At 34.5% G+C, this 25,443-nt stretch overlaps 1 protein-coding gene across 1 annotated transcript in view; it reads right to left on the bottom strand.

The window, feature by feature from the left end:
- The window catches only part of LOC139967950 (hematopoietically-expressed homeobox protein HHEX homolog), a 41,065-nt gene extending 16,279 nt beyond the window's left edge, over positions 1-24,786 (bottom strand). The window contains exon 1 of the mRNA XM_071972187.1: positions 23,632-24,786. Within this exon, the coding sequence (XP_071828288.1) occupies positions 23,632-24,244 (613 nt within the window). The 5' untranslated portion in view covers positions 24,245-24,786. The remainder of the gene's footprint in view (positions 1-23,631) is intronic.
- Positions 24,787-25,443: the final 657 nt, after the last annotated feature.

Below are 25,443 nucleotides of genomic sequence, written 5' to 3' on the forward strand. Positions count from 1 at the left end.
CAATGAACGGTTAACTCATTTCAGACTCGAAAAAACAAAATACACATTTCAAATACATAAGGCAAAACCAACTCAACAACGAAATTTACGTGTTACATAGCATCATCCCCACCCTTAACATCACCCCCCCCCCCCAAATGTTAAGAGAAATGAGACAAACATTGTCATATGAATAATTGTATGAAAAACTTGCAAGAAATAATCCTAATTTATGATGTCATTTTTCTGGGAAAATGAAAGTATCAGTTCTAGGTTTATGAAAATATTCACCAACGTGTGTCACATATTTGTGTACGTAAAGTTTAAGGTCACAAATCGGCTATACAATATATGACATGATATGTCTGTGCCGTACGTAGTACGTGATGCCTACGTCAGAATGAGAGATGTTCTATTGTTTTAATGAAGGTATGACAGTTATTCTACTAATTTACACTTTTGCTCTAAACATGTTTTAAAACGCCTATACTCTTGAAGAAATATTACACAGTAATATGGTATATATGCATATACTTCACTTATACCTCAGAAATCTAGCGAACCTAGCCTATATATAGTTTAAACGCGTTTACTGTACCTAAGTGATACTACACTAAGGAAGTAAACAGTCTAAGGTATACTTGAATAAATTGTATGAATTGAATAAATATAGCCTATATACTTGAGCACGATTACCTCACTTCAGTTGTATTAAAACATCATTTTTTTTTTTATAAATTACACTTGGTTTGAACAAGCGCACTGTATGGATATTTTATTAAGACTGTACGTTAAACATGCTCTATATGTAAACACATACACTCTACTGAAGCATAGTGTTTCGCTAACAGTCGACTGACCATGGTACTGTAAGGATACTTTATTAAGTCTGTACCTTAAACATGCTCTATATGTAAACACATACACTGTACTGAAGCATAGTGCTTCGCTAACAGTCCACTGCATGTATGAGCAAACGCCCTGTAGTTTATCTAGGCTACCAAAATTGCTCTTTTGTGTTAGTACTACATTCATATGGTCTTCAGTTGAACATAACAATTGCATTTGACGGTATAGAGCTACGGTTAAATATATGTTTGAACATGTATTTACATGAGTTATGCGGTAAAATTTTTGAACGTATTTTACATGAGTGATGCGGTATAATGTTTGAATATTGATTTGCATTGAGTTATGCGGCGGTATAAGACATTTTGTATGTTTGAACATATTTTACATTAGTTATGCGGTAAAATACGTTCTATTATGTTTGGACACGCCCACCATGCTTGTAGAACAGAATGCTATAGTCATAAGCCATGATTATAAACGAGACGACGTGACACCTTTAAATAGGTTGATTCTTGTTATAACAGGACTACACAAGTGTTCCGTAGAACAACCTATACGTCTGACGTCATCATAGCAGACGGCTCGCGTACAGAGGTCGTTAATATTTGTACAAAGGTGTCTACATTTGCCTTTCATAAGACCCTTTACAAAATCATCGTGTCTGCGAGGTTGTGAAAAACGCCCAATTAAAGATGTTTGGACCGAAAGGATTGCGTTTGCACAACTTTTTTGATGAGGCTATACCCAAACAACAAGATTTCTTTTTTTTACATATTTTTTTTTTTTTAACTGGTTGTTGTTACGATCAAGTATACAAACGGTTTAACAAAACGACGGGAGAACTGGAGATAATAAGGCATTCAATCGATGTTGAAAACATAATACATATTAACCACAATCGGATCAAAATTGTTTGCGATTCATATATATATATATATATATATATATATATATATGTATGTATATATATATATATATGTATGTATATATAAATATGTATATGTATATGTGTATATATATATATATATATATATATATATGTATGTATATATAAATATATATATATAAATATAAATATATATATATATATATATATACATATACATATTTATATATACATACATATATATAAATATATATATATATATATATAAATGAAAATCGTAATGAGTTCATATATATATATATATACATATACATATTTATATATACATACATATATATAATTATATATATTATCTATATATATAAAGACGACATGACTAACTGACTGTAGTTTATAACGTATATTAGTTTATATAAGGCTATATAGGCAATTAAACAAGCGTAAAGCAATATATACAGAATAAAGCCTCTTAATTAGATTGTTCACACTGAAATATTGTTTCAATCCCTATCATGATTGTTCAAATGTGTCATGTGTTCGTCAAGCCCAGTTATTTATATAGCAACGTATAGTAGCCTAACCATGATAAATATATTTCAACGCTTGACCAGAAACCTTCAAATGTCGCATTTCATACATGCCCTTTTTGTAATTAAAAGAGTGCCCTTCTCCATTTTTGTCATTGAAAGGTGTCCTTTTGTTAGATATGAAGTGCCCTTTAGTTGAAAAATGAAGAACTTTCTTATACTTCGAACTAGTTTTACGGAATTTATAAAGGAGTCATTTTGTCGGAGCCTTTGAGATAACTTCGTGGACTGCGCCCCTCAAATCAAAGAAGTCACATGTCCCACTTCCCCTCGATGTTTTATGACGCCCCTCCACCTGGTTGAACCCTATTTGTCCCTTCCTAGTCCCCCCTCCGATCCCTTTGAGGTCAGTAAGAGAGATCACAGAACATGTATTCAACAGAGGGAGGTTGATAAAGAAGAGGGATAGGCAAGGGGGGGGGGGATGTTATAGGATATTTATTTATAGGGCTTTATTACCGAGGTAATTAAGCCTATGTCACGGTGATTGTTTGGATTTATTTATTAACAATTAATATCTATATTGATACATTAACAATGAAATTGAAATGCCAGCTAATATCCGTCATGCTGTATGTCTGTATATGCTATACATCAATATTGCTTTGTAATTTGAGACTTTAAAAAACGAGGAACTAAAAAACAACTTTCCCGATACTGAAAGTAAAACACATTTTCCAACAGGTCAAGCAGAGATCATAATGTGATAACGTTGAACCAAACATTTTGTTTTTTCCATATTTCAATTACATCCCCAGAATTCCTTAACTTGCAAATTTTACTGTTTGGATACAGAGAGAGTAATGTTCTAAAGATCATGGGGGTGGTGCTAGGGTGGTTTGAAATAACCTTAGATTTTTGGAAATCAAGATTTCACCTTTAGAAGAGGACCGTCTTTGTACTTAATGTACGTGCATTATAATTGTAATGCGATTGTGCATGCAATTGACCGAACCAAGACGTACCAAAAAATGATAAAACTTTATACTCTATAGAACATCGTGCTAGTATACTTTATTCTAGAAGCACTTTCAAACGTTACTTGTTTCTTCAAACAGGGCATACCATATGCCAATCGGAAGTCCCAGTATAGTTTCTATGTTCTTTTTGTCCCTTGTGCTAAATAGGCAATAAACTGGGTCGTTCGAGAAAAATAGAAAACGAAATATTAAATATATTATATATATAGATATAAAACAAAGGAGGCTATATGAGATGTTTCAGTCGGTAGTTTACGGGGTTAAGGTTTTCGGAAAGAGGAGGAGGAATAAGATGGATAGGGGTCAATTCTATTCGCGTCTTGTAAATCAATTAAAACCATTTACTTCGGCAAAGAGGAAGGTACCCCGTCCGGAGAAGAGAAATAAATGGCGTTCCATGGAGCACCTGTCCAACCTACACCTGCGGCTAATCCACTAAGACAGTCTGGTAAATAACATCAGAAATGGCGAAAACATATGTCTGGTCAAGATTCGACCAGAAGAAGGATGTCCTAGCGATACTTGGGGTCACGTGATATTTCCTTTTCATACCGTGGGAAAGAGTCCAATTCGAAAGGCCCACGACATCTTTGGCGTTCATTGCTACCAATCTCAATATCATATAGGTGTAATATTATTTAATTGAAACAAATAGAATTTAAATTGCTTGGCAAATTTTGCACATTTGGTTTTCGTATCAAATTGTTTTGTTGATTATTTCTTTAAATGAACGACGCCCAATTTGAGGGATATTGTAACTGTAATCGGAAACTAATTACAAGAAATTGTTTTTGTAGAAAACTCAAATGTATTGCACTGGAGAGTTTATCTGGTGTTGTCTTCAACTTATTCTATACAGTCTGAGAAAAGTATCATGATAAATTTTTCATTTTCTGGTGTGACACCATTTGAACTGTTAAGTGTATGGAAACGTTATATAGTGTTATCGAAATAAAAACCATGGAAACTGGAGGAAATAAAACGAACGAACTCAGAATATTACTTAATCTTGACATTGTAGCGATTTTCAAGTAAATGACAATATAATGACTTTTCACGTATACTTTGCATTTCAAATGGGTCAATTAATCCGTTGCAGAGGTTATATAGCAATTTGAAATTTTGCAGAAAATTGATTGATTTTGTTTAGTTTTTTCAAATTCACTTTTCTTTAAAAAACAAACAATTTTAAGCGAGTTATTTATTAATTGACAAGATGCAGACATTCGGTGTCGTATAGAAAATTGTTTAATTTTTTAATCATTTTTTTTCTGCAATAATTGATCACGCTGATGTGTAATGTTCAATTAGCACAGCTTGGTTGAAGCAATAAGATGTAATCAATATAGAAATAATTTTTTAAAACATTTTTGCAGTTTAACAGTCAGTTAAACTTGCATATTATGAAGGTATAGGGAATGTTGATTAAATTTGTTTACAAATTGTTAACACATTTACTACTAAGTTTATACTTTTGCAGAAAACTGATGAAACTTGCTTTGCGGCATCTGAGCGTTTCCATGCATGCATTCGAAAAAGTTTGGGGGAAAAAAGACACTTTAAATTGCTCTGAAATATACCACAGCATACCAAGGAAAAAACTTAAAATATCTAGAACGATTTATATAGAAGCTAAAAAAATGAGCAAGATGTTGGAAAGCAACCAATCACTCTCTCGGGTACAGGGAAAGAGTTCGGGTGGGGGTGGTGGAAGAGGTTTGTATGTTTCTTGTCCTTTTCGTGCGCCTTAATTAGAGCCTCCTTTCTCCTCTCCCACCCCACCCCTCCGCTACCCTAACCCACCCCACCCCTCCTCTACCCTACCCTTCCCCTACCGCTGGTACCTCTTCCTGTTCTGGTACCATATCTGCCAAGCTTTTTTTTTAACACAAGCACAAGCGCATTTTAAGATGCTTTACAAGAGTAGTTTCCTGATGATTGCCTTGCCTCGAATGTATTTTATACCGTAGCTCTCCACCCCCCCCCCCCGCCCCCCCATCCCCTTCCCCAGCGCCACCATTCCCGTCCAGTGTCAAATCACCTTTCTACCGGAGTATAAGTAATACATCGTTATATAGAAGAAACATGTCTTCATAATCGCCGTTCACAAATATCAAAAAATATATCATAAATATGTGACATTGTTTCCATAGAGTTCTATGTAGTTCAATTGATCTTATTTTATTTCCTTGAGGTTAAAAGATTTTATAAGATGTTTTGGCGAACGCAAATAATCTGGGTAAATACCCTTAGAGTTGCCGTTTGAATATCTATGACTTTGTCATCTTTTATCATTTTGACAATATCAGGAAATATATGGGAACGTTTCCTCTCTACTTTTGTTCGACTGTTTTCATTTAAAACAAACTTTTCCTCCCCCTTTATTTACTTACTAAATTAATCAGTTTAAAATTACCTTTAAATTCATGGATTTTTTTTTAAAGAAGAAATAAATAAGCAGGATGTGGTCAACAACTCATAGTCTGTCAGTTGTTGATGTAATATGTAGAATGAATCGGGGAGGGGATTGTCGCCGAGGGAGGGGAGGGGAATGGAGGGGTGGGACCTAAGATGCATCGGCGTATATATAAATCAGAACCGACTTTGTCTTTTAGGAGACGCGCCAAAAAAACCTCCCAAAAACCTGGAGGTTCATGTGACGTGCTATCTTGTAGCACATAACTCTTATAGTACGGTACTCTTTGAATGTGTATCCTACCAAAACTAATGTCCTGATCTCATAGCTACCACATTTCTTGAAAAGATACGCGAACAATGCAGGAATCTAGCTATGTGGTACATTTTTCCAATGTTTACTGAAATTTCATGCTGGAGTGCACGCAGCTTATCAGTACACAATGTACATCATAGACACGACAAGCAGACGACAGAATTCGTTGTTCCTTAGCAACAACACAAAGTCTCTTTGACTTTTTTTGCACGTAAACAAGCGCGTAGGATATGATAGGAGTGCATGACCGCCGTACGAAATCTGTAAGAATCTTTAAAGTAGATATTCGAATAGTTGCCATAATCCATGTAGATCCAGCATTTTATGTGGGAGAAAGTAAATTTCAACAACGTTATCATCCCAAAACATTATTCTCAATTATTTACGGTAAATGACCGTTCTGTTGTCTACGGAACGCTAATCACTTGGAACTGACAAAGGATTATATAAGATGTTAAAATAAAACAAAACTGGTAGCAAACTGCTTTATCCACCAAAGAGCCTGTGCATGTAAGAGAATGTGTACAAGTCATCCTCTGAAGAAGATCCTGCTAGGATTCGAAACGTCAGGCCCTCTTACTTCTACACATATATCAAATGTTAGTAGCACATGGGGAACGCCACACATCCCTCATTGGTTAGGTAGGGGTTCCTACTGTGGGCGCGAGCCTTCCATGTCATATAAAATTCGATGCTCAGACGAAGTTGGGGTTGCTTCATGTGTCTATCGATTCTCCCATTACTTCATTTTGATTATGGGACACCTCTTGTCATCATTGTGATGCATTCATAATGTCCGGGTCTCTGAGGTTTGTGTACGTCATAATAAAAAAACACACATGATAATATACCTCACTGCAGCAGTAAATTCCAACGGACAGAATACTAATAACTATGTATACAGGTTCATATATTGGCAGCGTTTGCCACCAAAGAGAAAGCAAAAAGAGAGAAAAATAGAGGGGATTTTTTTACGATTTCTACCCCAACAGCTGCTACATTATTTTGTCCAGTGATTTATTTTGTAAGAGAAACTGCTCGTGGTATGTCATTATTGCGCAATTATTGCGCAAACTGTTGTAGCTGGACAAACCGTGTGAGGGAGATGTGTCGGGCAAAAGGGTTTACACAAATTGTTAGGCAAAATGTTGGTTGCGGTGTATGCAACGAAAGAAATATCAGTCTTATAGAATCTACTGAACAGGTCGATTCCTCTGACGTCACAATAGATAAAAGTGTCTAATGCTAAGACAATATCACGTGACTTGATGACTTTACAGTTTTTCAATCCATTATTTTCATAGCTTACGAATTTTAATTTTGTGGGTGAGATAACCCAAAAAGTAAATAAATATATGATCACTTATTACAAGGTTGTAGATAGTCAACTATTAATCTAGTGCGCATTTTTTGAATTTATTTCAAAGCTGCACTGAACTTTTAGTGAATCGAATTTCACACATTTTTTTCACCTTTTTCCATTTTATTTCCAAAATACGCATGTAATGGAAGATCAAATAGAAATATCATATGTATTCGGTTCATTTCATAACCGCTATACCACGTTGAACGGAAAACATTCTAAGTATTCTGCAATTTCAAAGGTCACTACTAAACACAGAAAAGTACATGGAACCATATTACACCTCTCTAAGATTTGGTTAATATATGCTCATGCAATATTTTTTTCCCTCATGAAAGTAATTTGACCTGTCATAAGTACAAACTCGGTAGGTCATTAAAAAGTTTGGTCTTCACACCAATATAGTACAGTAAAGCAGGTTCGACATTACATTCTCAGGAATGAAGCCTACTTCCGCAGATTAGCATTCGCCTAAATGCGCCTCTCCCACGTACCCACATTGACTTTGACCTATGAACTTCCAAGGTCTTTTTTGTTCCAAAAGATAATTACAGTTAGTCAAGTGTCTTTTTCTTTCATTTTTTAGCTGAAAATATGAAAATAATATTAAAGATTACGAATACGATATGCGGGGAATCAACTGCTGATGGGGTCGGGGTGGTAGTTAGGAGGGAGGGGAGAGGGGCGGCTTTCTAGCTCAACGTATAATAACTTAGGGGAGCAAGTCATGTTACTGGTATGTATACTATATGTAATTGAAGACTGATCTCATCGGGCTAATCCATTTTTCCTATTTCTTGATACATTAATGCAGATATCTATTGTCTAATCTATTCGTTAAAACAGTAGATGGATTTAGAGGACAGATGAAAATGGGCCTTGCGGTTCAACGTGGATTTTAATAACATGTCGCCAAAACATTAATGAAAAGTTCAAAAACTATGGATATTCGGAACAGTAACGTCACATACAGCAATATTTGCATGCATGATCCGTTATGAATCAGATTTTTCAACTATAAGGAGATTTATCACTACGTCATAATCACGTGACCATGATCCTTGCATACGAATGCGACTCGGGGGCTGAGAATCGGGGTCAGTTTGGCCATGTTAGTTTCCTTTTCATTCCTACGTATACTCCTGCACAGTCAATGAAGTCAAGTATATTGAAGAAACTAGTGTTATGAATATTCATAGAAAGTTCAAGGGTCAAGACCATTCCATATTTTTATAGCGAAATAACAGCCTCGTCAGTTTGTCTGGTGATGTCTTTATGTATGTAAGTTGTGTTGTTTATTTATTTAGCTAAATTTAAAATGTTATTCTCAAATTTATAAACAAATTAGCTTGCATTTTTAATTATCATTAGTAAGTCTTAATTAATATATACTAATCATTTTGATGAACTTCAAATCCATAATAATTAGCGGTTAAAACTGATCAACTTTTTCTTGTTTCTCAATAACATATTACATGTTTTTTTATTAAACATATTTTTGGGGTTTTTTTGTGTGTATAAATCTTATGTAGTCGTCTATATCAGAAGAACCATTAAAATAAGGAAATAAATAAATTTTAACTTAAGCTTTCATATTTTCACAGGTCAATTCTAATTTAAAAAAGTACAAGCTTTACACAAAAGGAAGTAGAAAGCCATTTCTGGTTTCAAAATTTCCTGATTTAGGCGCTATCTGTATCCTATCATGTTTTGACAGTCTAAATACTAACGTTAAATCACCACGGCGCGAAAGCCGTTCGACCTCCATGCTATCATTTCCTATTCTTCGCACCAGCCGTTTCCTGTGTTTTGTTATCGTGTTCAAAATGCTACACTAGAGTCTTTAGTGCAGTACGTATATTGATTCGTTCGTATTTCAGTTCCTGATTGCTATGTTTGTGTCTTACTGCTGCAAAAATCCGATTGAAAATAGAGTAAATATATGTATGATTGAAATGCTTCATTTTTGAAGAAAAAATAAATTTAGTGGTACATATATATTTGTCGTGTACAGAACTAATTTGGCAGACCGCTGCGTTTAAATGTTTCGCTATCAGAAGAAAAAAATGGGCATTAAATGAAATTAATTTTGCTTAGGTTTCCATTTTGAGGGGCACATGTTTAACCCACAGAGAAATCATAACGAAGCACGTGATCGATGTATGAGCCAAGTGAACACCCACGCGAGGGATTTATACATACGTCGGCTATGAATTATTCAATAATATTATTAATGACTATATTGTATCGATTATTTTACACTTTGACACCTCAAGAATGACTTTTGATTTGTTATTTTTACACTCCAAGCAATTTCAATCAGAGCCATGCAGTAACATTACATTCAAAAGCCTTTCTTTTTAAAGTGAGTTTAAAGAAAACTTACACATAAGCCTACTAGAGTAAATTCAATCAAATTGGCTGGACTATTAAGTCTAGCATTTTTATGTATTTGATCAGTCTGGCTAACAAGACCCACAAAAGATTCAAAGGGAGATCATCAAACTCGATAAAAAACCGAGCATCGATCTCATCTTTGATTTTGGATGCATTTAAGGTAGAAATCAGGCATTCGATATATGTGAAAGTGAAAGATAATCATTTCTAAATGTATGAAATCTTGAAAACTGATAAATTGATATTGCACTCTATGTTGATTATTCTCCACTAAATATTTTACTCATATAACCTTCATCTTTTCAAATCTTTGAACAATTTACATATATGTGGTACGCTGATGGAGTATGCGACAAGTTTATCATATAAATGCTTACAAATGAAATTGTCAATTAATTTAAGCCCGGGGGTAGGGCTGGAGGGGATGGGTGAAGGAGGTGAGGCGTGTTGGCGGTAGGTCCAGTCAGAGGCGTTACTAGACTTTATTTTTTAAGGGAGCTCAATGCTTTTCTATATGGGTGCAGGCAGAACCTATTTTCTCAAAAAAAAGGAAATTTCTGACATATCTCTCTCTCTCTTTAAGGGAGGGGGTGGCCGTCGGAGTGATGATATACGTTTCAAGTGGGCTACTATCTTTATTATTTAGGAAAGGAATAAACCCATTTTTGTTATATTACATTCATTTATTTATTTACTCTTATAAAGGATTTCTCCTCCATTTTTATATTATGTACACTATATCCGCACTAGTATGTTGTACAAAGGTCCTTGTATTATCGAAATTAATTCTTCAACCCCCCCCCCCACCCACAACCCTCTCCCCGAAGGCAAAACGGTAGCTTCCCCTCCAAACATTGTTGCTATATCAGGAACCATATAGAGAGTTAATGTTAATAATACTTGATTTCGTACATAAATAGTTTGCAATAATGAAAACGCAAACAAAGTTCTACTACACTACTAAACTGGTTTTAAACAGAAGGCTTAGAACCGGGATGCAAGAAAACTACTGTATTTTAGTTGTGATTTCAGTATTTCAATGTGTGCATATGACACTGTTGTTTTAAGGACAGGGTAAATGTCAGCGGTGAACAGTTTTTTTCTCTTCTCACGACATGAAGCGATCGTTCCTTGTACAGAATTGTGTAGTATATAGACATTACAAACACGTTATATATATATATATATATATATATATATATATATATATATATATATATATATATATATATATATATATATTCAGCAGTTTAGTTTAACCGATTTTTGTTTTAACGATTTCTTGGAAAGATTTCCATCAACAGACAACTGGAGACGACTGTTATAAATTCTGAAACAAAGGATTACTTAAGTGACGACGAGAAATCCGGTCGAGTAAAGAAGAAGAGGTGGAAGGGAGGGAGCGACGGGGTTGTGGTCAGTGTGAGGGGGTGGGGGTTATTATCTTCTTTATCTCATTTGAGGAAGGAAACTGGATTCATGTTAGACGAACTTTGTGCCAAACAAACATGGCAATTTGTTATATAGGAAATTGAATGTGTTAATGTACAACAATTAACATTTAATCAAGAGATTAATTCGTTCCTTAATATTATTGTCCTATTTTGTGAAAAATATTATTGTCATTTTAACGTTGATCAAGGTGTCTGTTCGATAAGGTTGTAAGAATTCGAATGAATAACCAAATTTGATTGATAAAGCATCACTTTGGTACAAACCAATCATATTTTATCAGTTTATTCTAAACATGCATTTTTTATTGAACATTAATTATATGCTTACTTACACGTTAATGTTCTCCAATACACAATATGTATAACGACTGTAATTACAATGGAAGAGTATGGGGAAGGGGGGGGGCACACATGTTCTGTCGCCGAGGAAGGGTCTAAAGTTTGGTGAAGGGGAGGGTGCTCAGATATTAAATGGTTTTGTCTTGCAACTTATAAAACATTATTGAAGAATTTTCGCCTGTTATGCTGTTCCGCACATACAGGTTGTATATATTTATGTACTGTGTGCACTAGGATACTATTCGTAATATTCTGTCTGACTTTGAAGGAGGAGGGTGGAGGGGTATACATGGTTGCTCCTCTGAGGGTAGGTGAGAGGTAATTTATTGCTGTCATAATCAAGTATATAGCTGTAAGGAAATATAATATACCTTGGAACAAATTATTTAGGCCTATCTCGATTCACAATTTTTTTAAAGTCGCGCGCGTTTGTGTGTGTGTGTTGGGGGAGGGGGGGGGGGAGGTTAACCCTCCCTCTGTATAGTTCTATACGACATACAGTTGTCATATTTTAAATCGTTTTGTTACTATTTCAATTTCTCACTTTGAAAGACGTTTCTGGCAAAAGGTAAAGAGATTACTAAAAAAAAATTATCACTCTCGTTAAGACAATCAAAAGACAGGCTTCAAATTACGTCATTATTGAGATTACGTAAATAGCGGTGAAGTTTAACAATTACACTATACGAGTTTTGTTTGTTCAATTGATGCTATAGAAACTTAATACCGCCCTCATTCATAATCATAAATTTCATTCGTTTTCATTTTTTACGTCACATTTCGATTCCTGTATGTATACGATTTACTCAAAGCCATGTGCACGTAGTACATAATAAAAAAAATTCTAAGGTTTCAAATATTTCGCTTTTCAAGCTTAGTGACTTTCTATTTTTTGCCCGGATAGGCTACCCTTTGCCTGACCTGTAATGAGTATTATTTTATACAGTTAACACCGCCTATACAGTATATATCCTTTAATTTTCATTCAGTATTATATTTCATTTCGGATTTCGATTGATATGACATTGTATGATACTCGTGTATTAATACCGTATTAAACTTCCCTAATTGGTCTCAAATAATCAACAAGCTATATCGAAGGTGGAATTTCGGTATTTTGCTCGAATTCTATATAGAAATATACCCTTTGATTGACCTAATAATGGTTGTTATTTTATTTAGATGGCATCACAATAACGTATCCTCTACAACATCATTACAGCATTATTAACTGTTTTCAAGTGACCACTACAAATTCAATCAATTAGTTGTTGTTATTTCGGGAATATTGAATGAATTAGGTGCAACAATCGTAAAGAAATGTTGATCTATTGGCATTATTAATACCGAAACCCGCGGAGAATCACTCAATTTTAAGATCTTCTTTACGCCTCTATTGGGGGTCATAAGCACTTTATTGTTTCCCAGTTCAAACTCGTTAGGATTCGTATTGGGTTCTATTGCAATCGTTTCTGCGAAAACAATTTCCTTAAAGCAGGAGCTTCGCTTTATTTGTTTCACAGTGCCAGTCGCTTCCGTGTCCACTTGCAATAGTTTTACTGATTACTCTCCCAACGAGCGTTTCCTCTTTGTCTGTGTTAATGTTTCCTGAATAGGTTTATCTGGACGGCCAGCCCCCTGACACAGAGAAATGGACCCCAGAACGGAAATCCTGCCGAGAGATTATAAGAAAACAATGCCTAACGGAAGTGAGCTGGGTAGACATGTTAGCGCCAAATAGTGCGCGGTTCCCAAGCTTTCTCGGCACAGCTGTTGCTGACGGGCCTCGACCTCAAATATCCATGCCCTTATGTGTAAACAACTGGTGCAAAAAAAAAAACACAGTCAGCCATTTTTTATTTTAAGGAAAAAGATTGAAAGGGAAAACAGCGCAAAATAAAATGTCTTAGAATTACTGTATATAGGGTAGCCCACATACGTGTGTGTACACGAACCACATATTATAGTGTCTTAAGAATCGATGCCAAGGTTTGATGCCCATGAGGTTCGAAACCAAATTTCCTATCAGTAAGCTTGTCTGCAAGCAAACTTGCATTAATCACTCCCTATAAGACAACCATGCACGTAACCTACAAAAAGTTTCTCAAATCTATTGTCCCTTTGGAAAATAGAAATCTTACGATTTTTTCCTTGTAAAGCAAAGTTTAGACAGACGTATGAGTTGGACAAGAGTCAACAGACGAAATAACAAAGCACAAAGAAATGTATGCTTTTGTTTTATGACACTCTCCTATAAACAACGCCGAAAATTTAAAAATAATTCACCAGAATCGATTTTTAACTAGGTTTCAATTGTCATTTATGATAACAAACATTTCACCAGTTTTATTGTTGTGTTAGTGTGGCTTATATTATAATACATAAACATCTTTTTTTTTTAAGCAAAATGGCAGTATGGGCCTTGCTTGTCCTTTTTAAAATGATCGAATTTCAGTTTTATACCAAAAAATATACCACAAAGGTTGGCATTTCTTAGAGTGCTAGCAGGTGAGTGGCCCAAATTATGGCTAACAGAAAACGAGGGTAGTGATGGGTCTGATATTTATATTAAATCTGTTTCTTTTATTTATATTATTATTTTTTTTTTTAAATTACATGTCAATATCCAGTTATTTGTTCCTTTCATGTCTGTGTATGTCATTTGGATTAATGTTTTTGTCAGGTTGGTCAGGCAAGAACATAATAATGCGATTAAGTTTGAGTTTCAATTTCTAGTGACACGGGAATTGATTTATTATAATATTTCATAAGATCTAGGGCCTAATGTATGTAATTGCACAGAAAATTTGGGTTTTTAATTTATTAAAGGTGTGTTAATTTGTGAGAAGCTACCCCCCCCCCCCCTCGCATTTTTGTTTTAACTTTTAGTACACACCGTTTCAGAATAAAAAGTTTAGTAACAAAATATAACATTTATGATTGTTTTTCTTTATTTGACCCTTCTTATCTTTATGGATACTTTCATTCTGATGTATGCTAGGCTTCGCATAGTTTTACCAGCTAAGTCAATTTTCTGTTGTACACAAAATGTTTAGACAACTTAGGCCAATAATGACTGTTGATATGGTTTACTATTCAATTGGAAAGACTTTAAAAGCTTTTCCGATTTATTTTAATCATGGATTTGTCATTTGTATTGTCAATAAATCCACGATTTCCTATCGTCCCATGACAATATATAAATATATATATGTGAGTTAAAATCCAACTCAAAATGTTTCTTTGATCAAATTTATTCGACCTTTATGGTATAATTACATTCACTGTACGTTAAAGTTCACCAGAGATGAATAGACCACGTATAATCCTATTCATGAAACTTTATGCTTTATTCAACCAGATACCATGAATATATTAAACTTTAGTATTTATAAATAAATCTCGCTATGCATGCTTAAGCATATCTTGCTATTATAAACGTATACAACCTATACTCATATGCGTTCACATTTTTGTTAGTGTGCCAGCGAATACAATGACTATTAATTTTGTCGACATGCACAACCTTGATTACGTATGTATACTCACAATCTTGAGTTGTGTATAATTTCAGGGACCCAAGTTATTGTACTCACAACTACAATACGAATGGCTACCAGTCTCAGTAACGATAATATCAGAATTCAGATTCTGTATTTAATTCCACAAGGAATCTCTCTTATTTGACTTTGAAATGAGATTTATTGAATATTGATATAAAAGGTATTAAAAGTATATAGTCAAAACTTTTGTCAAACTAAAAGTTTCATGTAACTATTGCACAAGTTACCCTTATACAAAAAAATGATAAGCACACATGTCATGAACTTCCTACATAACTTGTTTCATTTAAACTCGAATATGTCCATACCTGTAACTTCAAGAAAACAATTCCTGCGATCACAGCACAGCACAGAAAAAAAAAGTTTCGCGACATCATATTTCTTATCTGTACCTAAAATTATACTATTCAATTATTGTCTTTGTCAATTTCCTGACGGTGTGATTCGGTTAATTAACCACAGAAATGATTTCAATACCTGAAATCTTTCGTTCTCACTGTACGAGAAAAAAAAAATTAACTTTGTGCTATATATACTGATTTGGGCAATCACTTGTTTTGATTGCTACAACTGCCGCTCACGACATGTGAAAATTTCCGATAAGCCATAATTCAGTAATGAACGATTTCCACGTTAGATTTTGATCCCGGATTTTATGAGTCTTCGAAAATCAATTCAGGAAGTATACACTTGACAAGTGAATTTTAGGGTGGAGGAATTAAAGTTACTGCCTATACTATAGAATTTGGCCTATGAAACACAACGTGTACTAGTTCCACGAACCGTTAATAACGCGGTATCACTTTGAGCGGTTTTCAATGGGGTTAATGGTTGAACAAGTTAATTGAAAGCTAGTATTATTGTTATTAAATCCTCAATGGACGAAATAAGGTCAGGATAACCTGGATATGATCAACAATTCTCAAACAAATTGAGTTTTTTGCCCAATTCAATCTCTTTAAATGTCGAACGCTAAGGGGTAAGCCCAGTTTGAGAGTGAACCATATATACAGACAATGACTATGGATGAATCATGTGTAAGGGACACATACATCAACAAGGCGTTCCTAAATGTTACTTCACTTCACCGATGACAAGGCAGAAGGGACCTCAACAAGGGGTCGTCGATCAAAATGATTAACGTTACAATTGCATTGAAAGAAGATTGTACATGTTATACAACAGGCTTGATTTACGATCATTTGAAGTTATTTATATATATAAATTTGAAAGATATATCGGATATTAAATGTACTGTCCATAACGTTACTGTTTATTTATCGGTTTAATTGCATGAAGATTTCTTGCGTGACATTTACGTCGTTGAAAGGGTAATGGATTGACTGTAATCAAAAGGGATATAAACATACGTAAATATACGGTATGTTACGATGTTTAGCTAATGCAGTAAATAAAGGCCAACTTTTTGTGCATGCATGCATGGAAAACACGCGCTTTAACATGTAGATTATGAAACAAAACAAAAAATTAGGAAGAAAAACAGAATCGTGCTAGGTTTAAGTACTGTCGGAGATATTTCTTGCTGTCATGGCCTGCATTCAAGTTACCCCTCCAGGTATTTTCCCTAATCCTTAGGATTAAGAACAAACCACAAAAATAACATGATTTTGCAACTAAGATAAGCAGATCGGATTTCGTCGAAAAGTCAATGATATAAGAACTTATTTTTAAGGAAACATAGCCTTGGATTAAAATCTGTAAGTCTTCCCACACTTTTCCGTTTGCCTAAAATCCAGAACAATGACTAACGCCTACAGTTCTATTTTACAAAGCTTAATTTTTAAATCTAGGGCGTCATAGGGTTTTCTTTACTTTAATAGTGTTTCACAGATCAAGATGTAGACGTGAACTAATTTTAGCCCTAATCGTCCGTGTTCAGTTTGCTTTCACAGAGAAATTGATAGATTCATTATAACTTTTGCCTTCATTAATCGGATAACACGGAAAGAAGATAGGCCTTAAAGATCGGTAACACATGTGCTTGTTGAGTCATATAGCAGTGGTATGGGTCCTCCTTCTCCTTCAGTATACTTGAAATGCACGCCAACATTTCTACAGTTTTGGGAGGAGAGGGAGGAAATGAAAATAGCTCTCTTTATTTGAGTGGTGTGTTTGAATGTTCTGCATGTTACTATGAGGCAGCTGTTTCATCTTGAAACTATGCAACAGGTGAAACGTAACTTTTTTGAAGTGCTATATAGAGTTTATTGTATGTGTGAACGAGAAGACGATTACGAGATGGCTTGTAATTTCCTTGATGCTACAAATAATAACTTAAAATAGCAAAAGCTAATACATAAACGCTGAGCATATTTTATTCACTGGTTAATAAAGCTCATGGACAGATTATGGTTATGTTGTTTTATGCATACTTCGCCACGTTACATTAACAGTATGAATAATCAACGTAGGGCTGCCATCGTGCACACTAAACAATTACTTGGTGTAAACAGTGTAACTAGTGTAGGCCACATTGCACATACGCATAACATGTTAGGTTATCGTGTCGTTATTACATACTGTATGATCAACGCGTTTATATAGCCTACTGTAAATACGTTTGTCGCACAGTAAACCGAAGTAGAAATTACATATTAAAGTACACAGTGAAAGTCAGCTTCCTTTTCGTTATCGGCTTACACTATCACTTTGCGACTATACATATATAGACGAGATATTACAATGAATATATACAAGTTGTGAACTACGGTACATGAACGAAGGACTACGATGTAAACATCGAATCGGTTTCATATTTAATTCTGATAGAAAAATTCAGGAAATATTCGAGGCAATGCGTAAGAACCATCGGAAGTTCTGATTTAGTATAATTCAAAGCACTACACAACCATAGCTTCCTGCCGTTTAAGCTATATCAGTCAGAGTTAGTAATATCAAAATGATAACTAGTCACATATCCTTGATCAGTATGAGGTCCAAGAGATCATACACAAAACACCGATTATACGCTTATAGTGTAGTTATAGGCTACGTAGAAAACATTGTAATCGTAAAGAAACAAAGCACGAAAGTAAATATAGCTAGGATATAGAGAGGAAGCACTGTAGTATATGTATGGAGGTCAAATCCAGCTGCGAAACCGAAATCACAATCATATATTAATACACCAATCAAAACTTAAATGTGGGCATCGATGTATCATTATTAGGTAATGTAGTTACGAATATGAACGCACTGTAACCAATATGGTAAGACGCGAACCGATACCGCTTAACTAACTTACTACATGTTATCAGAACATGTATACCATGTTAATAGATAACGTTACATCATCAGCCGCTATTTTCACATTGTATGTCAATGTTATCAAATGTTGCAATGATGAAGAACTTTTGTTCATTTCACTAATGTTTTTTTGACATTTATAATTGTGGTAGATTCTTATCTATAGGACGTAAGTCAGGGATAGTGTTCAGACTGTCTCGGTGAAATGTTATACTGTATACATTGTTATGATTAACCATAGAATTATGTTACTGAAGACTCAGTACAGACAGTGTATGGAATCTAGTTCGTCCTATTCAATAATTTAATTCTATGTCCATCCATTGATGAATATGTGTTGACTATATATAACTGTCGTAAGCATTAACCCATACATATATTAATTAAAAAAATATGGAACTACTAAACTATCAGAACATATATCTTTATAACATTCGGTCATTCAGAAGGCATAGGCCTATGTATGATTTATTTTATTCATTTTTCTGAGTCTTTCTCAGGCGCACTGCAGTAGTGCAATTAGGGACTTCTATGTTAATAGGTACCGTACCTCTAGGTACACAAAATGCCCGGTCATGTCTGTAACATGTTTAAACATACAGCTGTCCAACAGATTTAAATGCTCTAAGAATTCCATTTTCGTAATTACCATTGCTGCTATTAGAAATATTAGTTAGCCTTTGAAAAAAGTTTTTGTAAGTATAGAAATATTATCAGTTTATTTATTAATGCGGATTCTACAAACGAGAATAGTTATTTTGTATGAAAATTATGACATTTATCACCTTCGAACTATTTAGCCTACAAAGAAAACTAGATTTAATGAAAAGGTCTGAAAACCATCCGATTCGATCTGTTTTATCAGTACTTTTTATTGCTATTTGTAACAAATAAATGAAAGTATGATGAAACGGTTATGAAAAAAAGGGAAACGAACTTAAAATCTGTTTTAAAATCTTTTCGTCATATGACTTTTAAATTTCACATTTTACACATGTTGACATATAAATGTCTAATTATCATAATTATGGTATTGGTGATATTTCCTGGAAATGTATGTTTTGCTTGTTTTTCAGTTTTGGATCGCAAGACACAATTATTAACAATGGCCAGTCAGAAACGAGATCTCACTATACCCTTGGCCCGCGGGTCGTCTATTGAGACCGTCCCCTACTTGAAAGAATAGAGTGCATTCGTGGACCTACATATATATATATATATATATATATATATAAATTTTGATTTTTGCAACCAAACCTCTACTCAGAGTTTCATGCCTACTAGCAATCGTCAGGAGGTGTACACTCCTGACGATTGCTAGTAGGCATGAAACTCTGAGTAGAGGTTTGGTTGCAAAAATCAAAATTTACATTACGCTCTTCTTCATAACGTGGAATTGAGCACTCTATCGTGTTATACTTGGAACATTTTATACACTTCTATATATATATATATATATATATATATATATATATATATATATAATATATATATATATATATATCTATATTATTAATTAGCTCCAAATTGTAGCATGCTCCAAGATTTCTAAACGTTTTCAGTATTACATGAAATTTGACCTTTTGAAATTTTCCGGAGACATCGATGAGTAGTCAATCAAACCAATAAAGTCTCATGCGGGGGAAATGCGGCAGTATAATATTGTTGAACTTTCAGTAAGAGAGACACCATTCCTTGACAGTCTAGAAAATTACAGGGTAATGCGAACTTTTGACCTTTTAATTAGCATAAGTATATTGGTATCAAGCATTGGTATGTTTATTACGTATATTGTTATGTTTATTTAGTTTGTTTTTTTTCTACTTAGTATTTCGTTTTCCATTTTGTTTAGTTCTCTCTGGATATTCTGTGGTCAAGTGACTTATTAAAGTGCACATATACATTGATAAAAAGATCAGTGAGACATTTATAAGTTCGCCTTAACATTCATGAATATGCATGCATGCTCTCCTATCATGGACGTGCTGACAAATTGCCAGACATTGGTTTGAAATGCGAGGAGATACATCGCTACACAAGCATATAGAAATGGCAAACATTCCTTAGCAAAACTTTGGAACCATCACGTCAATCTAATTTAACAAATAATGAACTTGATTTCTGGAGAGAAATTTTATTAGGCCCACTGCTTCTTCAAAATGGTTAAAGCGATATGTTTCTGATAGTAAAGTAAAGTCAAATTTAACGTGTGACGTGCATAATGTTACAACTCAATCACGTGTTATATTACATAGTTTAGACAATTGCAAAATGCAATTCGAAATCATCAGATAATGTTGAACCTTATACAATTTCGTTTACTTGATATTTGAAGCCATAAGTCAAAGTCATATAAGAAGTTCACGTAACACATACCAGGTTCATACATATATACAAGTATAAATGGAAGATTATGGCTAGACTATATTGACACTTTGGTATATGTATAAACACTTTTTGTGAGTATACGGAAGTTCTATAGTCTCCAGTTTGATTTTATCAACTAAATAAACCTTTATTTATATTAATTAGCCATTTCCCTACACCACATTGTTTATAAATTTTCTTTTCACATTATAAATACAAGATTCAAAATCGCTTAAATATCATTTTTTTCTCCTTAAGATTTCAAACCATTTAAAATAACAATCGTTGAACTGTGAATTCCTTGTTCTCTAACACTCTTAGCTGCTGGAGAGTAACAAGCCATTTCGCTACATACAATCTGGTTACCTGTTACATTAACTGAACTCTTTGACACTATTGCATACACACGATACCTCAATATTCCTGCCTTCACGCTCGGCTTGTCTGAAAGGCATCGTCCCGTAACAAACCCGCTACTAGGCATGTATTTTCAAATGTTTTTTTTTTCTTCTTCTAATTAGTCAGTTTCTCTTTTGATTTGAAAGTGAACAAGTTTTGCTTATTGAAAGTAACAATCATACCTATTTATTCTTAGCTACACAAACAGTAATACCATTAGTAAACGTATCATATACAGAGACAACACCCAAACCGAATTTACATGTCTGTATTCTAGCACTGCACTTTACTCTGTGTGTACATTGCCGTTGAAGTCAAAACCGCGTATTGAACGCCTATATATAGCCACATTTTTGATAAGGCTCCCTACTTTCGAATCTACTTTGGTTTTGATTAAATATGTTCGAATAGAAACTTTTTTTCTTCTGGAGCTACATTTATCTGTCGAACAAAACATGTACCACTTATTGAGCATTTAACACATAAATTCGACTAAAATTGAATGATGAAGTACGAAATTTGTAGTCAATTTTCCCCAGATTGTTTTAAGATTGTTGCCTTAACTTTATTGCGAAAGTTTTGTTCTGTTTTTTTTTGGTAGAGAAATTTCGTTTCATGAAGTTTTTTCGTATCTTTCAATGTTGTCAAACTTCGTACCTAAGTCCTCTTGTAATCCATGTAGCTTACCTATATCACATCAAGAAAGTGAAGAAGTCAGATTTGTTAGGGTGAAGGGGTGGGGGGGGGGGTTGCAGGGTAAAAGTTACACAACAAAATGTTATCCATTTTGTCACAGCTTAATATTGTATATATTACTGTACAAGACGAGACGGAAAATTAGTAGCATATATCGTACATATATGCATATTCATAGCTTTGAGATTATTCATAAGTTTAAAATGGTTACATATAAAGCTCACAGTATCTACAATACAACTACCATTCAATACATAAAAGTTTTCTGATACATATCGTCCGACCTTTCGAAAAGTTTATGCAACATATTACCCATCACAAATTGTATTATCTTTAGTCCAATTTTATTCACTGAACAATTTGTGAAACTATGGTTATTTATAGGTATACAAATATTAGGACAGATTGAAAGTGAAATTCCATTGAAAAAAAAATGAACTAAATAAATTCAGTAAAGGTGCTAATTTGCAAAGGAGTAATGATAAATACTATATTTTTATCATCTTTGCAATAACCATACATCTGCTGCGCATGCTCCTAATTCCAAGCAATGAGAAGTCACTTTTTGAAAGTGTCCAGATTGATCAGTCTTTGATCGATGTAAATGAATCCATAATAAATGGCATTAATCCATATCAGAGTATAGAGTAATTGTCTGTCAAATTCTTTCTAGGAACTAGTGAGAAATTTCACTTTACTAAGGGCTACAATTTACACACCAAAATCACTCTGAGAAGACATCTGAATTCATTCCTCAAATAAATGAATTCTCGCTAATTCTGAGAATTAAGAATGTGTAAAAAGTAGCTTAGGATGGATCGAGGCCTTTATGCATACTTATAATGCAGGGTTCTCGATACGAATAAATAAACAATTATCATAAGTGAAACTGCATAGGAAGTAATCATATTTTTCCAATTCCAGTCAAATGAACGTCCAGTGAAACCTCACAGCAATTTACAATAACAACAGGATTGCAATGTAATAAAAAAAAAAAACAGACTACAAATTGTATGCTTGGTTTGACCGCCATTTTAAAATGTTCTAAGTGTTGGAAAGAAACCTTCTTAATTGAAAGAAGTTAAGCAATAAATTTTGGCGTTATTGATTTTGTTATTATAAGAGATAAGGGGTAACCGAACGTTATGAGGACTTTATGAAAATATATGCATAATTACTGGTATACTGGTCACAAAGTTAAAACATAAATTCTGAAAATATTCGGACACTTTTCGGAATATCTGTTCAAGTTTCCTACTCTTTCTGATCACAAGTCCTCACGTGATATAAAAACTGATCAAGTAGATTTATCTGAGTTTTGTGACCATCAAGGAATCCTTCCTTTTTTTCTTCACTTTATAGTCAAGTTAATAAGAACAAAAAGTTTAAAATTCCCTAAATTTAGCTCGTATAGACAAGTAAAAAATTGTTTCTCATACCCGCACATGTTCGCTATCATGTTTATATATAGCCATATATATCAACTTGTTGAATGTACAGAAACAAAAACAAACATGCAGTACCATATCAGTTTTTAATCGATAATATCGTTGAGGAAGGACAACCATACTACAAATAGGATAGGATAACATACAACAGTATGCACCCTTCTTAACACTACTGTATGGAGCAATCAGTGTTCAATATATGATGGTATCAGTAAGGCGAAATACCTTCCTGAATAAGTAAGAAAATAATACATTTTGAGTTCCAAGTTGAACGCAACAACTATACTTTTACCCTCAAAAATACAACTAGATTTCATACGTACCTTTTTGATAGGGGTCGTTCCGGTCCAAGAAGCCTGTGGTATAATCATTTCTAGGGTATGGGTATAAGGGTGGAGCCGAAAATGGTGGTCCTCCGAAACTGTGCGTCATCGGTGAAGTAGGGGGTAGGCCCGCTGACATGGGACCATCGTAATAGCCTTGACCTGCGCTAGGTACAGAATGAGAATGATGCATGGTATTGTTTTGTGCGGGCGCAGGGTAGCTGCCATTTTGCATGGCTTGGTTACTATATAGGTTAGGGGGGAGAGTTGGGGTAGGTCTGGTTGGCATACTCGGGCTGGTGGGCGTCACAGGGTCTGCTGCGTGTTTACCCTGTCCAAGAATGTTCTCTATTGAAAATGGCGTCGCGGAATTGGCGGAAGGAGAATGCGGGTTGATATGTTGATTATGATGATGATGGTATTGCATCGTGTGTCCATTGGGTAAATGTACAGGTGTGGGCTGAACGGGCTGTAACTGTTGGTACGTCTGGTTGGTTGCCTGCATGGGCTGGATAGAGGCTGGCGCCATGATGGGCGACATCACGTGACTGTTCATACCCATCCCGCCAGAAGGGAAGGTGCTATGAGCTGGTAGTGAGTACTGGATAGACATCCTTGTGTCCGGTTCTTCTCTGCTTTTATACTTATGCAGTATATTTCATAAACACGTCTGGTCAGTCGATGTTTTCTTGTTTTAGTTTTTAGTAATCCGTAGCAAAAATAGATGTGAGCATTATAAAACAGTCATACCCAAAAACCTTTCCATTCATTTCCTTGCATCCATATCAAAACAATGTAACGAAAGACAAATTTCCTTGCGAATTCAACGTTTCGTAGAGAGAAGTCTTCGGAAGCTGATAAGGAAAAACCTTTACCGTGAACAAAGACGGAGACACATACACACACGCACAAACCGAAACTTCGAAAGGAATAAACCTAGGCTATATAATGTTTTGTTTTCCTCTTTTTGACAGTGAAAACTGACAAGAAACCAAAGAAAACTTGCTTGAAACTTTGTTAAAATGTTCCTATCCTAACGTGAATCAACACATGAAGTCAGCATAACGATGATTCTATCGCAACTTCGATCCTTTAGGAGAACAAAACCATTGTGACCTTCTCTAGTAAGTGGTTTGAAAAAAGTTTGCGTTAAGTGTTCAACTTGATTAAAGGGTAGTGCAAATATCCAGAACCCGCTGAAAGTAGGCGGAGTTTAGACTTTGTGAGTTACATCCGGGATGTTCGACATAGATAGTAAGTTTGACTTGTGTTGTAGCGCACACACACACTTCACAAGAGATAAGGGAAACCGAGTCGGTTGGTTTATTGATACACTCTCAGCTTAGTGTATGTCAACACTAGATAGATGGCCGATTTCCGTCCGGGGAAAACCAGAGCCAATATGGCGGCAGATTTCTGGTTTTCATTATCAAATATTGATAAATTGTGTGTGAGTGTGTGTGTATGTGTTAGTGTGTGATTATCATAGAGTTTAATTACCCATACACAACGAATTGCAATTCAAACGGCTTAGAATAACTTCATTCTTCGCAACGGTTGATGTGCGATGAAAAAGGTGTAAAGAAAAACACTTTCTGAACGCATAGTTTATTGCACAATAAACTGTACACGGGAAGTCTCCAATAGTGTATATGCAACAGGTTATCAGTGTATATATATATATATATATATATATATATATATATATATATATATATATATATATATATATATATATATATATATATATATATGAAAATCGTAATGAGTTGGAAAATCAAGAAAATTGAAATTGTAGTGAGTTGGAAACTC

Source organism: Apostichopus japonicus, chromosome 5, assembly GCF_037975245.1.
Source record: "Apostichopus japonicus isolate 1M-3 chromosome 5, ASM3797524v1, whole genome shotgun sequence".
Taxonomy (NCBI): Eukaryota; Metazoa; Echinodermata; class Holothuroidea; order Aspidochirotida; family Stichopodidae; genus Apostichopus; species Apostichopus japonicus.